General features: G+C 39.4%; 2 protein-coding genes across 4 annotated transcripts in view; both read right to left on the bottom strand.

Annotated features, from left to right (window-relative positions):
• LOC107756569 (regulator of G-protein signaling 6-like) overlaps positions 1-9,785 on the bottom strand; it is an 89,478-nt gene extending 79,693 nt beyond the window's left edge. Inside the window, exons 1-2 of the mRNA XM_016573742.1 lie at positions 9,574-9,785; positions 7,415-7,527 (exon numbers count right to left, since the gene is read on the bottom strand). Of these exons, the coding sequence (XP_016429228.1) occupies positions 7,415-7,498 (84 nt within the window). The 5' untranslated portion in view covers positions 7,499-7,527; positions 9,574-9,785. The remainder of the gene's footprint in view (positions 1-7,414; positions 7,528-9,573) is intronic.
• Positions 9,786-14,390: 4,605 nt separating this feature from the next.
• The window catches only part of LOC107756605 (signal-induced proliferation-associated 1-like protein 1), a 103,176-nt gene continuing 95,536 nt past the window's right edge, over positions 14,391-22,030 (bottom strand). For 2 of the 3 annotated variants that reach the window (XM_016573790.1, XM_016573789.1), the window contains 6 exons: positions 21,554-21,713; positions 20,921-21,143; positions 18,814-18,987; positions 17,710-17,821; positions 17,519-17,597; positions 14,391-17,366 (listed from right to left, as the gene is read on the bottom strand). In XM_016573790.1, coding sequence (XP_016429276.1) covers positions 17,223-17,366; positions 17,519-17,597; positions 17,710-17,821; positions 18,814-18,987; positions 20,921-21,143; positions 21,554-21,713 — 892 coding nt within the window. In that variant the 3' untranslated portion in view covers positions 14,391-17,222. The remainder of the gene's footprint in view (positions 17,367-17,518; positions 17,598-17,709; positions 17,822-18,813; positions 18,988-20,920; positions 21,144-21,553; positions 21,714-22,030) is intronic. The other variant, XM_016573788.1, reaches the window with a different exon arrangement.

Below are 22,030 nucleotides of genomic sequence, written 5' to 3'. Positions count from 1 at the left end.
GGGGGGGGGGGGGGGGGGATTGGGGGGCAGTGCCCCCCTGCATATGATCACAAGCAGACTTACTATTGAGAACGAAGAACTTCAACTCCGCTGATCCAGTCTATAAATACTTCGGCAGCCCGCGTATTTAGCAACATTTAGTTCAAGGGACCACTAATCTCTACAACGGTAACTTAATAGGAAGCTAATAACACATTATCTTTTAAAAGAACATGCATATTCAATGCACTAATGCATGTAGTACACAAAATGTTTAATTAAGTTTATAAATCACTATTAAAAACAATCGCCAAAACCTTGAATAGACCTACCGCATTAATTATTCAAATACAACAGCCAAGTCTCCAAAAAAGCAGTCTGTACTTTCGTTTATTAAAATTACAGTATACAGTTTTACAGTTGTACAGTATACAACTTATTGAACTTATTGAAATTCTGAATGGATTATATATAGCATAGAAAGAGTACTCCCTTTATAATCATTAAACAGCTGGCACCCATCTTAGTTCATAGCAATCTCACAAAGTTACTTTATAATCAATGAAGCTTTCTACACTGCACAGTGAAACTCTTTTTTATATCACATGTACACTTTGTTTGTTCTAATGAGAGGACTCACGAGTGTACAGAACAAAACTCCGGACAATTAGAGCGGCGAGTGGATTCTAACTTAAACACCTTGCATTGGTCATTGCGTTCATTAGGTCAACAGATATTATGTCTGTGATTGGCCACATTGTTCAATGCTGCAAAAACACACTGTAAATAGAAACCCTTGAACAAATACGCACCAGAGCGTTTGCCAAATCTGTTTCACCCAATGTCTTATTATTGCAGTCTCAACTGAGGGCGCTTATGCTTTCGTTTTGTCTAGAACCCCCACAGAACTGGGCATGGTTTACGAAGTGTAGGCATAATGCAATTTTTTCTTTTTTTGTAGTTAATAAATTTATCTGAATTGTTGTAGGTTGAACTGTCTTGTTTTGGTGATCTGTTTTAATATAGAATTTATCTATTTAAGTTATAATACTGGTTGTTATATTTTTTGGTGAATGTCTGGTTCTGAGATCATAAAAAGTGTGCCCCCCATTGTAGATTTTCTGACGACGGCCCTGCCCCCATATGTGCCTAAGGATGATGCCTGACTAACTGAGAAGAACTGAGAGAAGAAAGGATTGAGGTACTTTTACTTATGCATAACACTCCTGCAAACAAGACCAGAAATGTGGGAAGTTTGAGCAGAGAAAGAAACAGAACTAGTAAAAGAAAAAAGACAGAAGAAGAGTAATCTAGAGAGAAAGGTTTTGCAGTGTCCATTACTGGAGCTCAATCCCTTAGGACAGTGGCTTCCTCCTGGCAACTTTGAGGAGCAACAGTGCTAGTCTGGGTAAATTTCACATTTATTAATCATGGTCTCATGAATGGCACCTGTTGCATCTTTTGACCTGACCAACCTCTTCAGCCAAAGCCATGGAAGGATCTTAAATTACAACAATCAATAGCAAGGAATCCTCTTTATTTGCCAATAACACAGTTTAGTCACGTGAAAAATGGAAAGCATGAAGAATGTTCTAATCTAGAGGATTCTATTGTTTTTGTACCGAGCCCATAAAAGAACAATGTAATTCAAAAACATTTTGACATGTCTTGCACTAAACACTTTTTATACTGCATCACACATTTGGCCTCTGTACAACAATACGTTTTAGGAAGTTCTCCACAGACACAGTGAGACAATAAAATGAGCAAAAACTTGTATATACTCACATTAAAGAGGGACTCAAGTCACATCCAAGTCTTTGGGGTGTCCCCTTACTTTTCCTTGGGGCTCTAAGTATGTGCCTAGCAGCCACTCTGAACCCCTTGGCAACCGCAACACTCTAACGACCAACAAGAATACCTGTTCTAAACAGTTTACGTTACTGTGAATTTTTGAAAATGACTCAGCACATACCAACTCGACTCAAATATCTGCATAGATGTGCTGTTTGGAGAGATTCATTGTGTAACCTTTGAGAAAACATGTGTGTGGGCTATCTTTTTAGACAATAAACAATTAAGTACATGAAGAGCCAGGTGCTCTTTTGAGGAGGTGCATTGTAAGTACAGGTGTATCGTTCTATTGTTCCGAAGAGCCTTCGATACAAATCTTTACACCTAATGCGTGAGGCCTGGCTCATAACAGATTCACAAGAAGTGGTCTGTGCGCACCCATAGTATGAATAGGTCTTCATGCCATTTTCATACAATGTCTGCCTTTGAAATGGCAGCCTTCATTATGCTCGTGAAATAGCACCTTGGAAAGTAGGGCTCTGGGTCTTTTTAACTGCAAATTATGTGATTGTTTTAGCATACAATAACCTGCATACAGCCATATGCTAATGTAGCCCAATAGCGGATTGTCCAGACAAAACTGCATACTACAACAATATTAGCATCTGTTCTTCTTATTCTGAGCCTAAACACCACAACAACTGAAGTTGCTGATACTAATTTCATTGTGATATTAAAGGGATAATCAAATATGAAAATTCTGTCATTATTTACTTGCCCTTATGTCGTTCCAAACTTTCTTTCTTCTGCGGAACACAAAAAATATATACGTTTTGAAGAATGTTGGTAGACAAACAGTCTTGGTTCTCATTGACTTCAGCTGTATTTTTTTTTAAATAATGGAAGTCAATGGGAACCAAAACGGTTTGGTTACCACCATTTTCAAAATATTTTCATGTCATTCCAAACCTGCAAAAACAGGCTTGGAATGACATGAGGGTGAGTGAATAATGACAGAATTTAAATTTTTGGGTGAACTATCCCTTTATTTTTAGTAGCTATTAGGTAAAAGAGGCGGTTGTCTTTTAATATGGTTCAATAATTGAACAGATATACTATAAATATTCATATGAGAAATTAAAAAGTAATGCAGCTCGTCTATACCAGCCGATCTGCATAAATTGTAAAACAGATTTAGGATGCTTGCTCCACCCCTCCTCCTGAATGTCCTTCATATTGGAGCGTTCTGCTGGGATACATACTCATGTCGTGACAGCACTTCAAGGCCCCAGCACTTTTTGTGTGTAAACAAACAATCAAAAGATGAGAAAAACATTGCCAGCACTTCCATGGCCCTGATATATTGCCATCATGGGGATGGAGGCAGGAGCTAACACGCCCAAAAGCGTCCTCTGACCTCAAATGAAACTGTATAATTGCTTACTCGAGAGTTTAAAGGGTTAGTTCACCCAAAAATGAAAATTAGCCCATAAATTACTCACCCTCAAGTCATCCTAAGTGTATATGACTTTCTTCTTTCAGACGAATACAGTCGGAGTTATATAAAAAATGGTCTTTGATCTTTCAAGCTGTTTAATGCCACTCAGCGGGTGTTGCATGCATCAGTCCAAAAGAAGTTAAATAAAAAGAAAAAAAAAGGGTCTCACACGGCTCCGGGGGGTGAACAAAGGCCTCCTGTAGCGAATCGATGCGATTTGTAAGAAAAATATCCATATTCAATCACTTTAATGTAGCTTGCGCCAACAATTGTACATGGAAGCAGCTCCGGCCTGATGACGTATGAGTTCAGCGTTGCACATGCGCCGGTGAGTTTTGTGAAAACGAACGTTTGTTAACAGGAGCAAAGGAAGCAAAGTTTCCTTACTTTAGCAAAGGAAAACCAGTCTCCTCTTGGCTTATATCGAAATCCTCTGACATTCTTCTTTACAAATCCTCGTTTTGTACTTCTAATAAGTGACCGTTGTTTTGTTTTGATCTCTCCGCTGAGACAGATGAAATAGTGTGGTAAGATCACATTTATTTGAATTAATTAATTATAACATTTAGCTACTTGAATTAATTATTCGATCGAGAGAGAGGGAGCGAGAAGTGTGTGTGTGTGAACCTGCGTCAGCGCGTCTCTCTACAAACATGTGAGTTTAGTTACTTAAACAGTGATTTTACCCTCTCCTTGCTGATGAATATGTAGCAATTCAGTATCTAAGCTATTTTATTAATAAAAGTCACGGGGCAGGGTTCACAACAAGTTTGTGTCCTCCTGAATGTTTGTATGTGTCGATCTCCGATCTCACAAACCAAAATAACAGACATGATTTTCTCAGGCCACATGTAAAATCATATGAATTATTATAAAAAATATTCAAATTAATATGTATGGATGACAGTTACAATGTGTTTATGATTACAATGATGGTTTAGTTTATTCCCCTGATTATTAATAGTTTCCCCTGTATACTGTATTATCCCTTTTATAGTAGCCTATTATGCATAAGCCAAAAACCAACAGGATTTTTTTTTCTTCACCATGTTTCCAGTTTTCTGCCTCAGGTCCAAAAGAAATGTAAAGAATGTACAAACTGAAAATACTAAATACTTTTGTGATCTATTTTCATTAGTTATTTTCAAAAGGGAAATACTGATATGGTTTATCAATGGGGAGGTCACCTTTTTAATTCCAATTGGAGAGATAGACATTTGTTTGTCTTTATTATTATTTTGTGCTGTATTATTGGTTACTGTGTTATTTCTGTTTCTAAAGGCAGCAATAAATAACACTTTATGATCTAAAGAGTGTTCATGTGATTTTATACAATAATAATTTTGTGAAATGAAAAAATGCATAATAATCGTGAAATCGTGATTATTTCTCAGACAATAATCGTACCAACAAAATCTATAATCGTTGCATCCCTATCAGCGACCCCCTTGAACTCTCCTCAAATAATGCAGGGGAACATTTGAAAGCAGATCCAAATCCCTGCCACTTCCCCAAAGTCCTTACAACAAATTCTGTACAAATTCAGCATTCTGTTTCAATATCAAACTCATGCATGTGCTTGCTAGTCCCAAAAGCCAGGTAGGAGCCTTTAGCTGGAGGCAGCATCTGAGGATAAATAGGGAAAAATGAATTGATTGTGTAAAGCACCAAACAAAATTTGCAGATTTGGCATTTTATTTTATGTGCAGAGGCAAAATGCTGTTCATTTGAAGGATGTTGAACTATTTTATCTGTCATAAACTAATTGGTTAAGTGTAGAGAATAACACAAATAAGAAATCTGCCCAAAGAAATACTTGTCCGAATAAGTTCAACAGAGCTTGAAAGAAATAATTAACCAAGCTGTCAGAGTTCACACAAACACATGAGGATAAACCTGCTTACATACACATGCAAAAACACAAGAACAAAGCAATAATGGGGCACCAGTCCTTTCTGTCTGCTTGTGTGAAGTGGTAATGAGGAGCACATCAAGTTACTGCTGTTTTATAATAAGCCGTCTCACTTCATCTATCAACTACAGCACAAGAACGCTCTTCTTCAGCATCTCCACACCCTTTGTTTATCATTGCCCTCACTTCATTTTCATGCCAAATAAAATATGGAGAGAGACATTTTTCACTACGGTTGTTTCTCTTCGAGGGGCCCTGAGCCAAAAATGGCCATTGTAGCGCAGACTATGGATGACAGTAATTAATTACAGCTGAATACGGTATGATAATAGGCTCCACTGATATAATTAGCTTCAAGAGCCTCCAAAGTATATTTCTGCCCACCTGGTTCATCCTTTATACCTGTAATTAAAAAAAGATCATTTGGGAAAGATTTGCTTTGTTGCCTCTTGATTAGATCTAGCAATAGTCAGCATGTTTTTGTCATGGTCTCTAAACAGGACACAGTAACGGAAAACCACATGCAAATTTGAAATGGTGGTCGTCTAATTTGCTATCACAAAGGTTGCAGGTTTAATCCAAAAGAGGTCTGACCCAGAAAATTGAGTTGGTGAAATCCCTGCACTGTTCTGTGATCACTGGGCTCTTAACCTGGACACTAAACTCCAGATTGCTCCAGGGACAGTCTCTTGTACAATGCAATTAATCACTCTGAATAATAAAAGTGTCTGCTAAATGGAAAATAATTTACTTTCATTCACATATAACATATTAAAGGCATATTTATCACAATAAGTCTGATGAATGTCTTTTGGATTGTAAAATTGGCCTATTAATGTTCAAAATATTTATATAAAAAAACCTTTTTGCTTGTATAATATAATATAGCTACCATATTTTTTTTTTTTTTTTTTTTTTTTAAAGCTAAGTGAACAGTGGTATATAATTACTGACAGGTAATGTGTCAAAATGCACGGTGATAAAATGCACTTAGTTCAGACAGTCACACAGGTCATATCTCTGGCTACCTGCAAATCATCGGCTCAGTTCCCTTAAAACTAAATGAATAAAGCTTCAGCGGTTCCCTAGTCAGCTATGTTTTCCTGAGATGATCGGCCAGGAAAATTGCCTGAGCCTTTCTTAGCTGTAAACATGAAAGTGAGACATAAATCTTGTGTACAATATTTGTCGGTTGTCTTCTGCTGGAAAACTCCACTTGATATAGATGCCCCAGACACCAATACTATCTGGCTAATTTATCCATTCGCTATTGGTTATGTGTTCTGGTTATGATATGTTACTATCACTTTTGATGAATTTAAAGTATCCTTGCTTAATAAAAGCACTAATTTCTTTCCAAAGTTTTGCTGATCACAAACCTCTGAACAGCGGTGTGTGTGTGTGTGTGCGTGTTTGTGACAAATGAGAACATAAATCTGTATAATGACAAGGGTATGACATAGGTATTACAAGGAGAAGGTGAGTTTTCAGGACATTACCCCATGTCCCCACTTTTCAAAACGCATATAAATCACACAGAATGGAGTGTATTGAAAATCTGAAATAGCACAATGTTTCCTGTGAGGGGTAGGTTTAGGGGTAGGGTTGGTGAAGGGCAATAGAATATACGGTCTGTACAGTATAAAAACCATTACGCCTATGGGATGTCCCCACTTTTCACAAAAACAAACTTGAGTGTGTGTGTGTGTATATATATATATATAAATAATTTATTTCAGATTGCACATGCCAGAGATGGAAGAAAAGACTCATTGACGACTTTCACCTGGGCTTATGTTGGAAGAACAGCTTCCCATTCTAATTGCTGTTTTGGGGGAAATTGGCAGATAAGTTTCTGCAGAGGCAGTCAAACAATTCCACATATCTCACTATATAAAGCTGCACTGGGAACTGTTATAAGAAACAGAATCCAAAGGCAACTTCTCTTTACTCACAGTGACCATAAGGGTCAGGAAAGAAATTAAATATTCTATACACAAAGAAACTGAATAAATATCAAGGGATGACAATGCACCAGCAAACAGACAAATAAACTAATTTAAATTCAAATCCAGTGCAGAGCAATATTCATGACTCTGTGTGTCTGCCCTACCTCATTGTATATATATTTGCTGACCAAATTCCTTTCGCTTTCAAGCATTAACTTGCTGACAAGACTTTAAAGATTACAAATCCAAAGCATATAAAATTGAAAGGCAATGCAGCAGTACCTTCCTGTAAGCAATCATGTTGGGTGAGTCCTCATCTGGGTCGGCCACGCCCACTGCACCTTGGTCCTGAGAGGCCTGGGCCATGCTTGGTCTCTTGATCTCTATTTCTGTCTCTGTGGGGAAAAGACAGAACAGAAAATAGATCAGTCAAACAGAATAGATTCCAGTGTGCCACCCAGACAATGAATTGAATATTTCACTATAGTGTGAAAAAAGCATCTGGACATTTATAAGAACTGAAAAAGAATATACTATCAGGCGATTCATGTGAACCACCATTATAGAATATAGAACTTCACACTCATAAGGTAAATCACCAACTTGTGTACATGTAGCCTACTATTCTAAGTCTTTTTGTAGTAGGCCTGTTTAATGAGAGTAGTGTTCACGCTGCAAATTTCAACAAGAAAACGTGTAGGCTACTTTAAATACCTGGATAATGCACTTATTTCAGTCAAAGGGAAGAGTCTAACACTTCATTGCTGGATGACAAAATTAACCTTTTAAAGCTCATACACTAGATAGTTGAGTAGCCTACACAGTGCATGTCACTTGGGTTACAACTAATCTCCATTCTTTCATCCATCTCCTTTTGTGAAAAATAAATTAATTAATAATTGGAGCAGCATTTGAGTGAGTAAATTATGACTTTTTTGTGGACATCTTAAAAACTACTTTCTATGATTAAAATGTTTATTTGCAATAAAAAGGTACCCAGTATACAGAGAAAAAGGTCTAGAAAGAAAAGGTTAATTCAGTTTAATTTTTCCTCAGTTTAGAGTTTGGAGAAATGCTCGGGTGAGATCTCGCGATTCGCGCCCTTTCTAACGAACAGCAGCTGTCAGAAATCATATTTACTTGAATGACAGAAAAACGTTGGTGCTGGAATAACCAAATTATACCTAGGAAATCTATTTGGTTATGGCAACCTCTAATTAGCTACCGTAACTCTGTAAGTTCACTTGTTGTTAAAGGTTATGAACGCCGAGGGTTTCAGCTTTCCACGGGTCTATTGCTCAGAAAGCGATTTATCGACGACTCATAATTGGAGTCAGCAGAGAAGACAATAGATCAGTTTTCAGTTTCACATAAGGTATGTTGACATACACATCTTTCTCTATAGCTAACATATGTGTTCCTCTCTAAAGTAATACAGCAATAGCCCTTTAAGTGCAAAAACATCGACCAAAACTCTTGTTAATTAGTATACACTACAGGAATTAAACCGTCTCAACTGGAACAACAGAGAGGTTTTTGAGTCTTAACACTATTTTATAACATTATGTTTTACTTTACATAATCAAATATAAAACACTACTAATACACGCATACTCTATAAAAAACCAAACGGCGCTAGAACCATCCCTAAACATTACGATTAAACTATTTAAATATTTTTATTTTAAGGTGTCTTGTAGCGGACACAACCGTCTGTATCTTAAAAATAGTGGAAAGTATCTTTGTTACTACAAAAAGAACAGAGAAAGAAAGACTCCATGCATTTGGTCTTCAGCACAGGCTGCACTTCACTTCGCTGTATGCTGTGTGTCAGTCACCTGCACGGGTGCGCTAGAAAAGACAGAAAACACTCATCTGCTCTCGGTCTCCTCAAACCATTTGTGGACTTATTTTCAGTAACTCTGAATCGGTTATGCTCTTCCACACTGGCCACATGAGGAGCGCGCGCTGACCACAGCTGTTTGTGATGAACACCAGCGAACCTAAAGGTAGAAATGTTATTAATTTGAGCGTGGGCACGATTTCCCAGAGCCACATTGCACTACAAATATATGCAGCTATTTAAAAAAGACAAACAGCTGCTTTCAGAGCGCAATACCCACAGGAACACCGGTCCCAATTCACAGAGCACTCCACAGAGCGATGCCGAATATAGGAGGCAGAAAAACCCTGTCACTCACTGAAAGACACGCGCCAGCCTTAATACAAGCTCGCTCGTTCGCTCTCTCAGCGCGCGCGCGCGCACAGCAGGGAGCGCGAGGCGACAGGATGATTCACTTCAAACTCACCAGCACCTCGGGAGACGCTTGAATCCAGCGCTGCACATGACAATTGATCATTCAGCGTCAGCGAACATTGGAACAAGTTTACAGTGACACACAGTCACACACAAACAACTGATGACTGGAAGAACGCGTTACCTTAGTAAGTACCGCCTCGTCCACTCCTCGGAGCTCGATTTCCCCTCCTTAGCAACCAGAAAAGAGCAGGTTCATGATCTAACTGGCTTGAAAAGACTGTGATGATGATGATGGGGTGTTGGTGGGGGGGATGATGAAGAGACTCCAAGGATCTGTGCAGCTGTGGAAGGCAGTGAGCTCCTTCCACTCTCTCCGTCTCTTGCGCACACTGGATTCCAAATAAAAGAGGGTGGGGGGTTGGGGGTGGAGTGTCTCCCTCTGTAGTTCCTGGCAAGCAATTTTGAAACATGTATTGGTTTATTAAGAGAAAACGCTTTTGCTGGCATACCAATTTGAATTTCTGTCATGTGATTACAAACATTTAATGGAATAATTCACCTCTAATCTCCGTTTTCTCTCAGAACTTCTTGCTACATTAAAATTAATTAGAAAAACTGTGGGGCGTCAGGATTAGGGTTTAAGAAAAAAATTATGAACTGCTGGATCCAATAAGAAGGAGCTGTAATACATGAACACACTTTGTTTTTACTAGATTATAAGTGGACCATATAAACGTTAGTAATTTCTTGTGCTAAAAACATGTGAAATGAGCAACAGAGCAGTTCACTGTGGTGCTCTCTCTCTCTCACACACACACACACACACACACGCTGTGAACAGTGAGCTTTGAAGAACAGCCTCTTTGCACAGCCTCCAACACGTGACATTTCGCAAAAAATGTGCCGCTGTCAGATTGAAAAGATCAGGGTATCTTCAGAAGATAACAAACAGCCTCAGAAATAACCAAAACAACCAAGTTTGACATACGTTGTCACATATTTCTAGTCGTTTAGGAATAATAGGATTATTGTCCCCGGAGAGAGCCAACTAATTCTGGAGCCACAGGAGAAGTCATGCAAATCTGATTAGATGTCACTGCAAGAACGTGCCCATCACTAGCAACTACAGTAATGTCAAATGAAGCAGACAGAAAATATACAGCAAGTCCATTTTATGCTTTTAAAAGCCCTTCTGTAAAAACCATGCACTGCTAAATTGTCTGGTATTATGTAATGAAATATTTGTAATATTTCATTTTATTTATATGTTTCTTTAAAGAAAATCTATCAGAATACACAACTAATCTTGAATGGCCATCAATGGAAAATGATGTTTTTCCACAGGACCTGGAATCAGAGGGAAGAAAAAAAAAAGAGGCCGTTTATTTTGTCATTCTTAATCAGTGAGTGTGACAGACCTGACTGAGGAGGGCAAGATTACATCAAGAACAGTTGTCAGGTGAGAAATGCTTGACCACAACTGAGCTGGTTCAAGATTCCTAGGGAGACGCCATCTTACGTCACTTTAATCAAGCTGAAAAGTCTATATAAATGCTTTTTAGACTGGGACTAGAAAGTAGAACATTTTGAGTTCTGAAAGTTAGAGTTTTTATAGTACATCCAGCTCTTTTATCTGAAAAGATCAAGGGAAATCTGATTCCTCAAAATATGATCCCTTTAAAACAAGAGAGGAAGAATACATCACGCATCTGGGAGATATTGCCTGAAAAAGTGTTTATATGTAGCCATCAAATTTGCATATTGCAAAATAGGTATTTAATAACACTACATGGATAAGACATGGATTAGATGGATTCAGAAAATGGGGAGAAATGTGCACGGCAAGTACACAGTTAATTCATCCACAACAGAATGTCACGCATCTGGACCACAGAGACCTCACAGAGAACACAGTGCATCTTTTGTCTCCTGTTCTTGAGGAAGGAAGCCTGCAGGTCCACTCATGCAGTCTGCTACTTCATTTGTCTGCAGCATCCCCTCTTCTATCCCATACATATGCACACATACTCTCACACCCAAACCCCCCTTCTCTTTTTTTTCCCCACTGGCTCTTAATTGGCCTTCTGGCACAACTGAGATGAAACATACCCACGGGAAATCCTGATGGAGTTCTGGGAGTCATTTTCTTCAACTTCTGATAAAAGATGATGCAATAAGTAGTGATTTATAGAAAGATAAAGTGCACCTTGCAACTTTTAAGATATTACACAGATGAAGCTACCAGTACACATAACTGAAACAACTGATATGTGAATATCTGTGGGTGTGTGTGTATATATATATATATACAGTGGGTACGGAAAGTATTCAGACCCCCTTAAATTTTTCACTCTTTGTTATATTGCAGTCATTTGTATATATATATATATATAAAGAGACAGTGTTGCTCAAGAACATTGCATTTACAGTCTGCATATTTCAAGCGAGGGTGTTTGTTATCAACCCTTGATCAAATAGCAAGTACTTTACTATGTAGAGAACAGTCAGGAAAGGGCTATTTATCAGTGCCAGGAAGTGTCCTTTATCGCATACTCTAAGCAGCCCCTTCCTGAGCCCTAGGTGTTAACACAGCTCATACACTATTTTTGGGTCTCTCTGTCCTGCAGTGTTTTATTCAGGATGTATAAACATGGCACCACTGAGCACAGCTTTACTTACACAAGTACACACAAGTATATAATTTGAGGCTAAAAAATTGGTTGTTTCAAGCTATAATACGATAAACTTACCCCATGCTGTGATTCAAAATACGGATGCTCCAAATAGGCATTAGTACAAATGCTTGCTTCTCTGAAATCAATACCATCAAAAGCCATTAGGGAGGAGTAATTGTTCATCATGTCTGAATCACAAATGTATTCAGCCAACTACTCACTCAAAGAGGCATGTGTACACACATATACAGTCATAATGGACATTGGTGCATAGCGGCATCAGCACAAATTGTCAGTATCAGAAACCCACTCACTCCAGGCTAGATTAATTATTTAGACTAGTGAGAGATGCAAGAAATGCACAGAGGTGTTTCCCTATCTCCAGTAGTCTAATTGCATTGTGCACACACCCCCACACACACCTCACTAAATTAGCTGTTTTCCATTTTCATATAGAAAAGAAAGGATCTTCCATTGAGCTGCAGGATGAATTTGTTGCAAATGCAAGTGTTTTCTCCTTGCTTGCACTGAATTAGAGATATTTCTGTCTTGAAAGTAATGTTCCAATGCATATTAGGTAACATGTCACAAGAGTGTTACATTTGCAGTGCATTTAATGTTCTTTCTTTCTTACCAAAGAGGCCTGCAGGAAAGGGCACGTGTTGCGTATGTGCCCATTATTAGAGCAAGAAGCTTAGAAAACAAGTCCAGTGTTCAAGCCTGACTATGCCTAAAGCAATAAAGAGCTGTCTAGTATTAGTCTAAAATGAAACCTAGTGCACAATGTTAATACCGGCAACAAAATTCATGACCAAAATGATCAAAGGAGGTAGTCTAAAAACTGCAAAACATTAACAATAAACAAAAATGGTTATAAATATCAACTGTCAAATATGTCACTGATTGGCCTGCATGAGTTGAAGGAACAGTGAATGAACTAAAGCACTTTTCATACGAGATTAATAAGGTGAACGTAATAGAATGGAATGTAATAGAATGTCTAAAAACAGACAATAAATAACTACAGCATAAAGGTTTCACAACATTTAATGCAACACTCAATGTTTTATCAGGAGCTCAGGTTTACACAAGGACAATTTTCAAATTTTTTGGTAAAAGTTTATACATTTAAATTAATATATAAAATATTTGTAATAATTTGGTTTGCTTGGACAATAGCCAAATAGTAAAACTGACTAAAATGAATAAATATGACGTGACAAAATATTGAAAAAATTTAATTTTTACCAAAAGAAAAAAATAACTAAAATAAATAACACTGCTAGTGCGGAGCAAAATGCACATTGATACTGCAAAATTAGTAGGGTAAGATACAGTAAAGGCCCATTCACACCAAGGACGATAACCATAAAGATAATGATAAAGATATAGTTCTAAAAATTGTTCTCAATATTATTGAGTTGTAAGAATTATGGAAGTAGGAAGAGATGGGGTGTATTTTTATGGCATTGGTTCTTTATCTAATTTCTATCCTGGTTCTTTTCTGTGATTAGTGCAAATAGTGGAGAGCTGTCTACTGACATCTGCACAGGATTCTGATGGCATTTACAACAGCCAGCACTCCTGGGAAGAGCTCTAAGCCCTTTGCTCCCACTACTTGTTCTATAACATGTTTATTTCAAGTGCACTAAAAATTCCCTAATGCATTGTTCAACCCAAGATCCCGAGCAGAGGACACTCCACTTCAGTCTGGGTCTGTGCACTCCCAAGTCTTCTACATGTCCATTTCCAATAGTCTGAGGCAGATAATAACACCATTGACATTTGCTCGCTGATATATCAGAAATGTCTTCTACCACATACATGAAAATCCAGCAAGGTTATTTGACTTTCCTAGCTTGGGCAGCAGAATAGGCCGCTGCAGGTAAGATATGCCCTTTACATTCTTTTCCATTTTGGGTTAATATTAGCATTTCCACAAAGAGAAGAAGCTTTTCACAGCATATAAAAGTGACTTAATTCTGCAAATTCAGCTATATCATTGGATGCTACTGCCACATTGACATTAGATGGGATTCAGCGGCACGAGGCCACAGTCACGGGAGGGTTAACGTCACAATCAGAGGCAGATCAGCAGGAGGACGTGAGGAGCCTTTGGCAATCCAGCCCTGCTCTTCAACAGGCTTTGCTGATTACTTACTGCAAGGTGCAATTATCCTCGCCATTACCGTGGCAAAAATCAGCCTCTCCCACAAAAGCATAACACTGATGGAGAGAAAGACAAAAACATGAAACAAGGACACCGATCACAGCAATAATAATAAAACACGAGGAGACTTGGAATAACATTCAACTATGGCATTTAAATTAATTTATTGGCTCAGAAAGCAATGGCAGATTACACCTCAGAGCAGGCGGCAAGCATGAGCCATTGTTTTGACCAGTTCATGAATAATTACAGCACCTCAAATCAAGTTTTTTTTATTATTATTTATTTATGAAACCTTAATACTGTAATCACTGGAAAGTCTCTTTTTAAACCTCTACACTTTACAAAGAAGATGAACAGTATATGTAAACAGTACTTTTTGTTTGTAATTGTAATGCTCCTTTTTAAAATGTGCACATCATTAAAAACACAATTCATTAAAAGTTTAGATGGAGAATATATGGAGTAACGTCTAATGACACAGTATAAAAGAGATCAAGGAAGGGAAAACAATCCCAGCCTGATCTCTCTCAAAAGTGACTGCATACGTAAGAACAAGAAACAACATCAAGAGCCATATGTTTATGCATGTCCATAAACCAATAGATTTCTACAAAACAAAACTGGAAAAAAAAAAACTGCAAAGAAATTTAAATCAGGAAGCTAAGAACAAAATTAGAAGAGATAACGAAGAGAATGAATTAATAATAAGAGAATGAATTAAAAATATCACATTCCCACAGTCATCAATATTTACCTTGAACAAAGCCATTTATGTGTTTAAAAATGATAAAGGATATGTGAGAATGTTGGAAAAATGAATACCAAACTAGAGGTGAGAGATGTGAGAGTAAATAGCAGTCGTGTTTTCTGCAGTCAGGGAGTTTGATGCTCTTGTTTCACCCTCCTGACTAAGGCAGCAAAACCTGGAATGGACACTAATAATCTCATGTAGTTCTCCATGTTGTGCAGGTCATCCCTGTTTACAAGGAGTTTTGACCGAGGCAAAATGTTTGGCAAATCATAGTGTGTCGTTCTCTGCTGGCATCGGGAGGCACTTTCTGAGACACTTCGAGTGATTCCTACAACAGAATCGATAATGACTGCTCACTTTTCACAAACTCAAATTGTAGTTACCTCCGAATCATTTGTGCACATCTTCTTCATAATACTTAAAGTATCCAGAAATTGACTCCATCTTCATTATACTGAGAAACCAGCTAGCGTTTCCTGAACAGTATAAACAGGCCCTGCGAACCAGAAAATGGAGATCTATACAATGTACATTACTTGGGTCAGTGATGTAAGTAGGGCAGGATGTTTGATCTTTGATGACTGACCTTTTTGCTCTGGGAATGCCACTATGTTCAGACGAGGGACTGAGGAACTGACAACAAGAGCAAAGTGCTATAACCGGGTGTGAGATTACAGGAAAGTTGTTCAATATTATTGACCCCAGACAGTGAACCAGGCTCTTAACTAAGCCGTCCCTCTAGTTCTGCGCTTATTGCACAATGACGTCCACAGCACCCAAGAAATGACTCCGTGTGAGTGCATTATTTCTGAGCCTAGTTCCTGTGAGCAGCCCATTGCATTTTTCATGAGAATTCATGTCTCCTGTTATGAGTTCGCATATGTCTCTGAAACTGCTCCTAGTTTTTTTCTCTCCTTCCATTTTTCCCTTTTCTCAGAAATCCTCTCATCCCTGATACTGAATCCAATACCAGTGTATCTGCTTTTATAGCGTTATCTCTTGTTTGAATGGAAGGTTTCCATCACTATGGATGTGTATTGGCAACGTTGAAACAAACTGGAATAGATTAAACCTGAAGTCAAGTGAGAAGATCACTTATTACCACTAGATGGCACTAAAGCAACACAATAGCAGACTAGGGCACCATAACTCGCACAACAAAAAAATACTGCAGCTCAGGCAGACCTCTTACTAGAAATAAAAATAATACCAAAAATAAAAACAGAGTCCAAATGAAGTGACATCTTCTGAAATAAACACTATTCACAGATGTCCGCACGCATAGAGAATCAATTGATTACTCATAACATAAACGGAATAAATAACTGAACTGTTCCCAAAATAAGACTTGTCCTTAAATTCCAGACTTGTAGGATCATCAGTGTTTGTACCATAGACTTGAGATGTACTTGAGAGGAATCGAGGCAGGATATTGCCAATGTCATTATATTTGCAAGTCCGGTCTTCAGGACAAGGATTTAGACTCCCTGCTATTGCTTCAATTGATGTTGAGATGAAACATCGCAACACAAGTTTTGACTTCATTATGAGCAAATCACTTCATGCCGCCCCAGAAAAATGGTGTTCCTTCGTTTGAAACACAAATGGTATCTGAAGAGCAGGGTGACACATGAAGTTTGTAGATTGGTTTCGCCAGAACATGCGGACAGGCTTTCTACAGTTGTGGAAAAAAGCAAACTCCAAAACCACAATGACGCCGCGAAATGTTACGACATGGTGCTGGATGCTGAAATATGGTCGTGTAGCAGAGGAGTCTTCTACTGAGGCAGGGGGTCTTCATGGGGCAGGGCTATAGCACTATCCAAATGACTGGAACCGAATGTCAGGTTGTCAGGGCTACGTAGGGACACAGAGACAAGGGACAAGAGTGCAACAGCCTGGAAGGCAGAGGCTGGCATCACAGTCAGTTACTAGTTACTCCAGTAGGCATTTCTAATGATGTCCAGGGGGATCTAGAGAGGAGAAGTCATCACAGAAATGGGCTAAATATTTGTATTTTTGCCCTCGCCTGAATTTGAGCCATGTCAGAATTGGTCATTATCACCACAGATGTGTTGATGGTTTGTAAAGGAATGTTAATGTGAACATCAAATTATGTTGAATTGTGAATGGACAATTCTCAATCCGGTCTCACTTGGGAGTATAAGTCTCTCCCACGTCTGTCTGGTCCTCGAGAAGTCTATTGATCTTGCCTGTCTTCTGCAGATGGCTCAGTTCAGATCGATGGTGTTAAAGACCCACTCCGTGAACTTCTTGAGCTTGGCAGCGGAGCTTTGAGACTCTTCTTGCAGCCTCTGATTGTCCTCCCAAAGCCTCTTAATTTGTGCCTGCAGTTTCAATTTCTCTTCCCTTTCCTGAAGGACAAGAAAAACAGGGTGAGAGAATGATAAAGTTGAGGGTGAATACACTCACTTTAAAATTTCGGCAGAGCTTCTGTTTACAACAGAGTTACTAGGGTTGTAGAAGTCAAAGAGGTTGTTCTGAATATTGTATAAGTTCTCCTCACTTTCTTTAAGTCCTCCTGCAACATCTTCACCAGAGCTTCCAGCTGAGAAACCTTTCCACTGTAGCTTGAAGGCCCCTCACTAACAGAAGAACCAGAGTTAGGACAAAACGGATGACGTGCAAGAAACTACAACATAACTAAGAAACCACATTCACAAAAAATAAGAATTACACATTGGATGGTGGATGTACCTGGGGGAGAGTCTGGTGTGGGGCACTGGCTGCAGCTCTACATGCTGAGGACTGAGTGAAGTCTCTCCTCTCTGACTGATGTCTTGAGAACTAAACATAAACCCTCGCTGTACTGAGAGGGGAATGAAGAAGAGTGTGATGGAGTTGAGAGAGAGATGATGATGTGATGACAAGCAGAGCATTAATTTAACTGTGAAGGCAGCATTAGGCATATGATAAAGCAGCACCTCGAGCTTAACACAGACGCACATTCCAAGACATGATTTCACATCTGTCCATCAGTGCAAGTCCTCAGGGGACATTTCCATTTATATAACAGCAGTTCACTCATTATTCTAAATCCTTACATTTCAGCAAATCATGATATGACACAAAATGGATAAATCCTTAACCTCATAAGCCTAAATAACTATAAAGTTTAAGACATATCAAGTTCTTGACACCAAGTAATGGGTGTTTCTTTAACTACCCACTTGTGGCCCTGTTATTAAACTCCCTTAAAACACTTTTCACTCTCTCATTAGGTTATTTTTCACACTCTCTTTAGGGCAGTCGTAGCCTAATGGTTAGAGAGTCAGACTTGTAACCCAGAGGTCGTGGGTTCGAATGTCAGTACCGGCAGGAATTGTAGGTGGAGTGAGTGTATGTACAGTGCTCTCTTTTACCCTCAATATCCACGACTGAGGTGCCCTTGAGCAAGGTACCAAACCCCCAATTGCTCCCCGGCAGCCACTTTCACTTTATTTAATTTTACAGTCACAGGAGAATTCTCTATTTTTTTCATGAACATTCTCATCACAAGCACCATTCCCTCCAAAAGTTAATTTATAGGTGTTGTTTGATAACATATTGTGGTGGTAATGACAGTCATGGCAAGTTTTTCATCTTTGGAATAAAATGGTCTACGCTTTTATCTTGCTAAAGCTAATTTTTTTAATCGTAAGTTACACAGTGTAGCTTTAACAATCAAACCCTGCCATATGAAAGTGCCCTTACACTTTTAATTAAAAAAAAAACTCCCTTTTTCAAAAGATGGACAGGTGGATTGTGCAAAGCTGTGACAAAGCTGAGAAGGAGAGATAAAGAGAAGAGAAATGGGCTCACTGCGCTGTGGTCTTCTCTCGCCCTCGAAAGCATTGGCAACATCTACGAGGTGGGTCCAGTCCAGGCCGCTGTCTGTCTCTGTGTCCGGGAGGGGCATGAGACCCAGTTCAGGAGGAGGTGGCCTCTGTCGCTCGTGCAGGTCTGCTAGAGAGGTGTCAGACGCTGAGAGGTCACCTAACACATAGCCAATGAGAAAACATGAGGTGGTGTGTGTGTGCGCATGTGTGTGATTATGCGCTTTTGCCCAGTTAGAGCTTGTGGAGTGTGGATCTTACACAACATAAATATCAACTGGAACTACATTGCAATGCACTTTCATAACTTGCAGTACTGAGTGAAAAAGTAAAAATCTTTCCAGACAATAAAACATTTAGCTGAATTTTAGCTTTGAAGTTATAGTAATATTGTATGTTTGTTAAATGCACAGTTAGTGCTGGGCAGTATGACCAAACATTTATATCACAGTATTTTTCGAAATTAGACCGGTTTCACGGTATATGACGGTGTATTTTTTTTTCACGCATGACCGGGTGTTAACCATATTTTCTACTGATTGAGAGAGGAAATACTGCAGTATATTGACTTAGAATGCCCTATTTTACTGTCATGATGAGTGAATATTGTCAAAAAATACCACACTAAATAGTGACTAAACACGACCCCTTTTAATACATGTTAACCAGGAGCCACTCTCATTTATAATCGCGGCATCGTCTGATAAAATCAACATGCATCTACACTAAAGAGCGGCTATGCGGTTGTTTTGGCTACATTACTTTTTTGTCTCATGCAGCGCACTGTCTGCATCTGAGTAAGAATCTAAAAAAAACAAAAAACTACTTTTAAACACATTTTAGTTTTGCTATAGTAAATCTACATATTCACACAGAGCAGTGGCAAGTGCTTGAGGTTGTCATGGTAACCACATACATTGCGGCTACAATTACAGCAGCGCTTCTATTTTGTCACACTAAACTTAGCAATAAACACGTTTAAAATGCACAATAAACATCTCTGTCAAAACGATCTCAAAGGAGGCTTTTATTAAGCAAATCAAGGAGTGAATTACTCATCCACTGTTTTTAAAACAGAATCGCTATGGGGGAGCCAGGCCCCCCTGGCCCCCCCACAAGCTACGCCCATGGACAGCACTGGCGAAATCTTCCAACTGAACCATAGCTAAGGATTTATCCAAAAAGTCGCTAGGTTTGTCAGTATGTATATTCTATGGGGAAAAAAACGCTAAAACGGTCTGCAAGTTGCTAAATCTAGTGCTAAAGTCGCGCTCGTGTGTGTGAGACGTGGGAGCTGATGGCAGGGGGCGGTGGATATTTGTGGCGGTCAATGTGGATATTGTGGATGAGTTCTTCTGTGTCATCACGTTCTATTAGTTCTACAGCTTCAGTTTCTGAACTTTCACGCTTAGTAACACATACAGCTGTGCCCTCACCACAGTGCAACAATGAAAAGGGACCCCTCTCAAACAGTGTCGCGTTCCGAACGTTGTTTAAGTGACACACCGGTATTGCGGTATTTTAAAAATTCATATAACAAAAATAAACACCGGTATTCGGTATGAACCGGTATACCGCCCAGCACTACGCACAGTCTCATTTTTTTCCCACAAGAATTTGTTTGAGATCAAACAATAATTGGTGGAGCCCCTGTAGTCGTGTCTCGGACCCCCTGTTGATGACTCCAGGCTTAATAGATTTGTTCTATGATATTTTGCAATTTCAGGACATCTCTATAGAATGTGCTAGCCTGTAGTGGGGAAGTCGTGGCCTAATGGTTAGAGAGTCCCCGGTCCGGCAGAAATTGTAGGTGGGGGGGAGTGAATGTACAGCGATCTCTTCCACCTTCAATAGCATGACTGAGGTGCCCTTGAGCAAGGCACCGAACCCCCAACTGCTCCCCGGGTGCCGCAGCATAAAGGGCTGCCCACTGCTCCGGGTGTGTGTTCACTGCTATGTGTGTGCACTTAGGATGGGTTAAATGCAGAGCACTAATTCCTAGTATGGGTAACCATACTTGGCCACATGTCACGTCACTGTTTTGTCACGTCACTGTAACCGCACTCTGACCCAATCTTGACAGGTTTTCTCACCATGCATCTTGATGCCCATTTTGTAGGAAGGTCTGCGCAGTGGGGCGCCACGGGTGGTCGGCGAACGTGGAAGGGTAGAGCAGCTGAAGAGCACCTCGCTGGCCAGAGCCTGCTCCAGAACTGAATCTCCCAGAGACGGCAGCCGCTGACCCCGGTATATACTCTCATCTGACAGGGTGCGGTGCAGAGAACGCCTCCCTGAGCTCGCTGGACCTGAGGAGGACTGCAGGGAAGAGAAGGGAAGGGATATATGATTGATGTCACTAACCCTCTATTACTGTTCACACCAAGAACTATAACTATAAAGATAACTATAATGATAACTATACAAACGTCCACACCAACACACAATAATGTTCTGTTTATTCTAAGTGTGTGCTGTAGTTCTGTCGTCTGCTGCTAAACAAATGTTTATTGTTCATCAGCTAGGGAAAAAAAAAGTTCCTCTGTGCCGTTATCATTATAGTTGTGTGAACTCTGCTATTCTTTTAAAATGAGAACAATTATATAGCAATTTTGATTAATCATTCATCCCTAATACCAGATGTAAACAGGGCCAATGATGCAATTGGCCAACCTTATTCAAAAATGGAGCACACTGGCTTAGTATTATAGTTCTTTCAGTTGACAGACCTTGTCCTTGTGCTGCTTGGATGGGGGACTTTCTGGCGACACAAGTTTCTTCAGACCTTCTTCCACTGTGGACTTGCACATGGCTTGAGGAGAGTGCAGATCCCTAAGAGAGGGCCTGGACTGAGAAGACCCGGGGTCTGTCCCCTCACCCTGTGGTCTTCTGAAGAAAAAAACTGAATTAAAACATTAAATCCTTGACTGTTATTTTTAAAGGGGTCATATGACGTTGCTAAAAAAGAACATTTTGTGTATTTGGTGTAATGAAAAGTGTTTATGCGATTTAAGGTTCAAAAAACACATTATTTTCCACATACTGTACATTATTGTTCCTCCTCTATGCCCCACCTTTCCGAAACTCTACAAAGCTTTTTACAAAGCTCATCGTTCTGAAAAGCGAGGTGTGCTCTGATTGGCCAGCTATCCAGTGCGTTGTGATTGGCCGAATACCTCAAGCGTGTGACGGAAATGTTACGCCCC

Source organism: Sinocyclocheilus rhinocerous, unplaced genomic scaffold (assembly GCF_001515625.1).
Source record: "Sinocyclocheilus rhinocerous isolate Xijiao unplaced genomic scaffold, SAMN03320098_v1.1 scaffold683, whole genome shotgun sequence".
NCBI lineage: Eukaryota > Metazoa > Chordata > Actinopteri > Cypriniformes > Cyprinidae > Sinocyclocheilus > Sinocyclocheilus rhinocerous.
This window is presented reverse-complemented; position numbering and strand designations above follow the sequence as displayed.